The 5,000-nt window shown below is 50.3% G+C and overlaps 2 protein-coding genes across 2 annotated transcripts in view; one reads left to right on the top strand and one right to left on the bottom strand.

Annotated features, from left to right (window-relative positions):
• The first annotated feature begins 344 nt into the window (after positions 1-344).
• Positions 345-2,119, top strand: LOC123506290 (larval cuticle protein 2-like). The gene is made up of 3 exons (XM_045258247.1): positions 345-440; positions 1,156-1,286; positions 1,858-2,119. Exons 1-3 carry the CDS (start codon positions 429-431, stop codon positions 2,030-2,032), a joined length of 318 nt encoding a protein of 105 aa, XP_045114182.1. The 5' UTR covers positions 345-428; the 3' UTR covers positions 2,033-2,119.
• A 1,886-nt stretch (positions 2,120-4,005) lies between these two features.
• Positions 4,006-5,000, bottom strand: part of LOC123506291 — a 1,286-nt gene continuing 291 nt past the window's right edge. Inside the window, exon 2 of the mRNA XM_045258249.1 lies at positions 4,006-4,558. Within this exon, the coding sequence (XP_045114184.1) occupies positions 4,265-4,558 (294 nt within the window). The 3' untranslated portion in view covers positions 4,006-4,264. The remainder of the gene's footprint in view (positions 4,559-5,000) is intronic.

Here is a 5,000-nt window from a genome sequence, read left to right as displayed (position 1 = left end):
AAACAAGATATACTTTACGATGACTAATGAATTGTTTATCTGTTACTTGTTCACCTGTAATGCTATTTAATTAGAGCTACTGACGGAGGACTTGTCGTGACTTGTACCTGAAGGGATGGTGGGAGATCAGGTAAGGAGTGAGGGGAGCGGGGCCAAAGGGGTTTGAAAATGGAAGAGGATATGGGAGAGGGATGGAGGTAGGGATGGGACAGTGAGGGGAAGGCGGGTGTTATGAAGCGATACTGGAATGGGGTGGTGGTGATGGCAGGGGGTGACAAAATAGGTGGGGAGGCCTGTGGGTCGTGCTGCATTGGTCCTGGCGGCGGCTATATAACCTGACGAAAGGTGACAGGTAGGCATACACACTCTGCTGCCTTCCCTCCGTCAGCGCCTTCGTCAGTAGATTCGTCTGCATCGTTGTCACCATTATGAAGTTCCTCGTGAGTGTAGTAGTAGTAGTAGTAGTAGTAGTAGTGGTGGTGGTGGTGGTGGTGGTGGTGGTGGTGGTGGTGTGTCTGCTAATGTTGTTATAATTCATCTTGAGTTCAAAGAGATCATTTTTATACTTAAATACTCATTTTATTCACTCTTATCCACTTGTTTACCTTTAGTTTGCTTTATGTGTTCCTTCATTACATATTTGTTGATGTTAAACGTTTATTCTTGACTGGGTTTGTTTCACCAGGGTTATTTATCGATGTGAGCGCCATATGACCTTGCTGATGTGTCCCCATTCAGAAAATCGATTAGTCTTATCAGTCAATCTTAGTGAGTGTTGTCCTTCAATCCATCACAGAGTCAGTCAGTCAGGCAATCCGATCCGATCAATGTTGTTAGTCTGAGTCACTGCTGCAGCTCAATCAATCACTGTGTCAGTCTGTCAGTCTTATCAAAGTTATTAGTCTTCCTCTTACTATTTCATCTCACAATCTCACCAATTCACTATCTCTTCATCTCATCACTTCATCACTATCTCTACTTACTATTTCATCTCACTATCTCACCACTTCAGTACCCCTTCATCTCATCACTTCCCACCTCACCACCTTCTCAGTCTTACCTCCTTCCCTTCTCACCACTCCATCATCTATCTCATCACTTTCTCCCTTCCTCTGTACCTCACCACCTCCTAACGTCCTCCTTCCTCTCCGTCAGGTACTCTCTCTCCTCGCCCTGGTCGCTCTGGTCACCGCCCGCCCCGAGTCAACCATGGAAATTGATCTGGACGACATCCACCACGATCAGGACGTGGATTACGATCACAACACCTTTACCGGACAGTACAGGTAGAGAGTTCGTCGTCTTCTTCCTCTTCTTCTTTCTCCTCATCACTATTCTTCATAAGTTTATTTCTATCCTTCTTTTTCCTTATTTTTTGCTATTTTTCCGTCTCCTTCACTTGTACCTCAAATTTAATCTTCCTCCTCCTCCTCCTTCTCCTCTTCCTCCTTCACCGCATTCTCAAATTCAGTTTTTTTTTCCTTTCCTTCTTAAGCTTTCTTCTTTTCCCTTCTTACTTCCCTCAAACTTAATCCTCCTCCTCTTCCTCCTCCTTATCAAATTTAGTTTTTTTTCTTTCCTTTTCCTTAGGCTTTTCTTTTCAATCTTCCTTCCCCTCGAACTTAATCTTTCTCCTCCTCAAATTTTCCTTTCCTCTTCCACAAGGTTAGTTTTATCCTGTCCCTCCTCCATTATCACCACATTTTTCTTCCTCTTCTTACTTGACCTCACTCTCATTTCTCTCTTTCGTCCTCATCCTCCTTCTCATCTTCGCTCTCCTCCTGTTTTCCCTTCTCCTATTCCTCTTCCATCCTTACCTCAACCCCACAGAGTAACCCCCCACCTCATTCCTCACAGCTGGATGTCTCCCGAGGGCGTGCAGTATTTCGTGCAGTACGTGGCTGACGAGGACGGCTTCAGAATCGTAGACACCAACGCCGTGCCTATCAGTGCCGCTGGCGTGAGGGCTGACGGCAACCAGGGAGCCTTCGTGTCCTCTGAGGAGACAGATGACTTCCACCACACTGTTTAGCCACGACCCACCCGCCCCAGCTCGGCCAATGCCCCCGCCCCGCCCCGAGGTTTATGATGCTTAACGGAATAACTGTGTACTAAAGATGAATAAATGAGTAATATATTGAGACTTACGGCTTTCTGTAGATTCCTGAGAGAGAGAGAGAGAGAGAGAGAGAGAGAGAGAGAGAGAGAGAGAGAGAGAGAGAGAGAGAGAGAGAGAGAGAGAGAGAGAGAGAGAGAGAGAGAGAGAGAGAGAGAGAGAGAGAGAGAGAGAGAGAGAGAGAGAGAGAGAGAGAGAGAGAGAGAGAGAGAGAGAGAGAATATAATATGTGTGTGCCTGACGGGATAGATAGATAGATAGATAGAGAGAGAGAGAGAGAGAGAGAGAGAGAGAGAGAGAGAGAGAGAGAGAGAGAGAGAGAGAGAGAGAGAGAGAGAGAGAGAGAGAGAGAGAGAGAGAGAGAGAGAGAGAGAGAGAGAGAGAGAGAGAGAGAGAGAGAGAGAGAGAGAGAGAGAGAGAGAGAGAGAGAGAGAGAGAGAGAGAGAGAGAGAGAGAGAGAGAGAGAGAGAGAGAGAGAGAGAGAGAGAGAGAGAGAGATATATATGTGTGCCTGACGGGATAGATAGATAGATAGATAGATAGATAGAGAGAGAGAGAGAGAGAGAGAGAGAGAGAGAGAGAGAGAGAGAGAGAGAGAGAGAGAGAGAGAGAGAGAGAGAGAGAGAGAGAGAGAGAGAGAGAGAGAGAGAGAGAGAGAGAGAGAGAGAGAGAGAGAGAATATATGTGTGTGCCTGACGGGATCTAATTAGGAGTATGCAGACAGTATGTTTCAAAGGAGGTAGTCTTTCCAGTCTCTTTGTTTCCTCCCGGAGCGTCGCCAGCCTCGGTGACGACACTGTATTGAGCTCACTACTTCTCGTCCGATGAGCGAGGTTAAGCAACGCTGGGCCTGGTTAGTTCTTGGAAGGTGACCGCTTGGGGAACATTGGGAGTTGTGCCCATTGCACTAATTGTGTGGACCGTCTTCTGATGTGAGGACACTGATAAGTCTTATACACACACACACACACACACACACACACACACACACACACACACACACACACACACACACACACACACACACACACACACACACACACACACACACACACACACACCAGCAGGCGACCGTGGTGAATTACACACCGCGTAGTTAGCACGCTCGACTCACAATCGAGAGGGCCGGGTTCGAGTCCCAGGAAGCGGCGAGGCAAATGGGCAAGCCTCTTAATGTGTTGTCCCTGTTCACCTAGCAGTAAATAGGTACGGGATGTAACTCGAGGGGTTGTGGCCTCGCTTTCCCGGTGTGTGGAGTGTGATGTGGTCTCAGTCCTACCCGAAGATTGGTCTATGAGCTCTGAGCTCGCTCCGTAATGGGGAAGACTGGCTGGGTGACCAGCAGACGACCAAGGTGAATTACACACACACACACACACACACACACACACACACACACACACACACACACACACACACACACACACACACACAGAGGTGGCGGTGGTGATGGAGGAAGTGAAGGTGGTGTGATGGTGATGATGGTGAAGGTGGTAGCAGTGTGTTTGTAGTGGTGGTGGTGGTGTTGGTGTTGGATGCATCGGTAGCAGTGGTGGTGGTGGTGGTGGTGGTGGTGGTGATGGTGATGGTAGTGGTGGTGTTTGACAGGTGGTTACGAGTCTACACAACCTGATGTGTGTGAGAAGTGAAGCTTGGCTGACACTGCGCCGCCAAGAATGAGACAAGGCCGAGGCGCAGACCTTGCAGTGGGAGGCTGCATCAGTGAACGGGTCGCTGCGTTGACACGTTAGGAAGCGAGGCGGTAATGTCATGATATCAGTGACCTTGAGACAAGACGGGGACACTTGTCTGTGCCCGACAAGGTCAGGGAGGGGCGGCAAGGCATGAGGGCAGGGGAACAGGAGCTTCCTCTCAGAGAAACAAGGAAGTTGGATTTTGGAAAGTATATTTCCTATAAATACTGAGGAAGACAGAGAGGAGAAGAGAAAGAATTGGCCGGGGGACGTGACACCGCAACCTGTTGCTCGGCGAGGCACCAGCTGGACGCTGTGCCGCGCGTCATGCTTCAGGGAAGAGGAAGGCTGCAGGCACAGGCGTGGCTGTGGCGCGTGGAGGCAGTCTGGTTCCTGCGGGCCTTGTGAGAGAAGAGGTCGTCGAGCGCGGTGGTCAGCTTGGTCGTTGAGGAACTTAATCAAATCGGCTGTCGTCCTCCTCGGAGGAGAAGGATCCCTGGGCGCCGTTGGCGGGAGTGCCGTCGGCGGTGACGGGCACAGCGTTGGACTCCAGCACACGGTAGCCGTCATCGTCGGCGACGTAGCGCACGAAGTACTCATCGCCCTCGGGGGACCTCCAGCGGTAGGTGCCGGTGATGGTAGCGTCGTCAGAGATGTCCATGTCCTGGTGGATGTCTTCCAGATCAAAGTCGAACACGCTTTCGGGCCGTGCGGCGACCAGGGCGACCAGGCAGAACAGAGTGAGCACCTGTAGGGGCGGCGGGATGAGTGGGCGGGACTGGGGAGGGCGAGAGGACGTGTGGGGATGTGGAATTCAGGAGGAGGAAATCTGGCAAGAAGGCACTTGGGAAAGCCGGGGCATTAGTTCTTAGGGGCAGGTAAGTGAAGCGAGTCAAGGAAAGAGAGAGGAAAGCCTGACTGTTGATCAAGTTATGCACATGGGCCTGACAGATACCTGGGCGTGGTGGTGGAGGAGACTGTAAGAGGGGACATTGTGGTGTGGAAACCAACAGCTGGAGACACAAATATGGGGAGCCTAAAGCTAAAAAGAAGTGTGGACATGAGGGACATGGTGGGTTTGGGGAAGACTGAAGCTGGAGAACACAGAAGTTTTGAGTAAAATGAAGCTGGGAGCGTGTTGGTATAGGAGACTGAGGATGGAGACATGATGGCAGGGGAAGCATGGCAGG

The sequence above is a fragment of the Portunus trituberculatus genome, chromosome 19 (genome assembly GCF_017591435.1).
Source record: "Portunus trituberculatus isolate SZX2019 chromosome 19, ASM1759143v1, whole genome shotgun sequence".
NCBI lineage: Eukaryota > Metazoa > Arthropoda > Malacostraca > Decapoda > Portunidae > Portunus > Portunus trituberculatus.
This window is presented reverse-complemented; position numbering and strand designations above follow the sequence as displayed.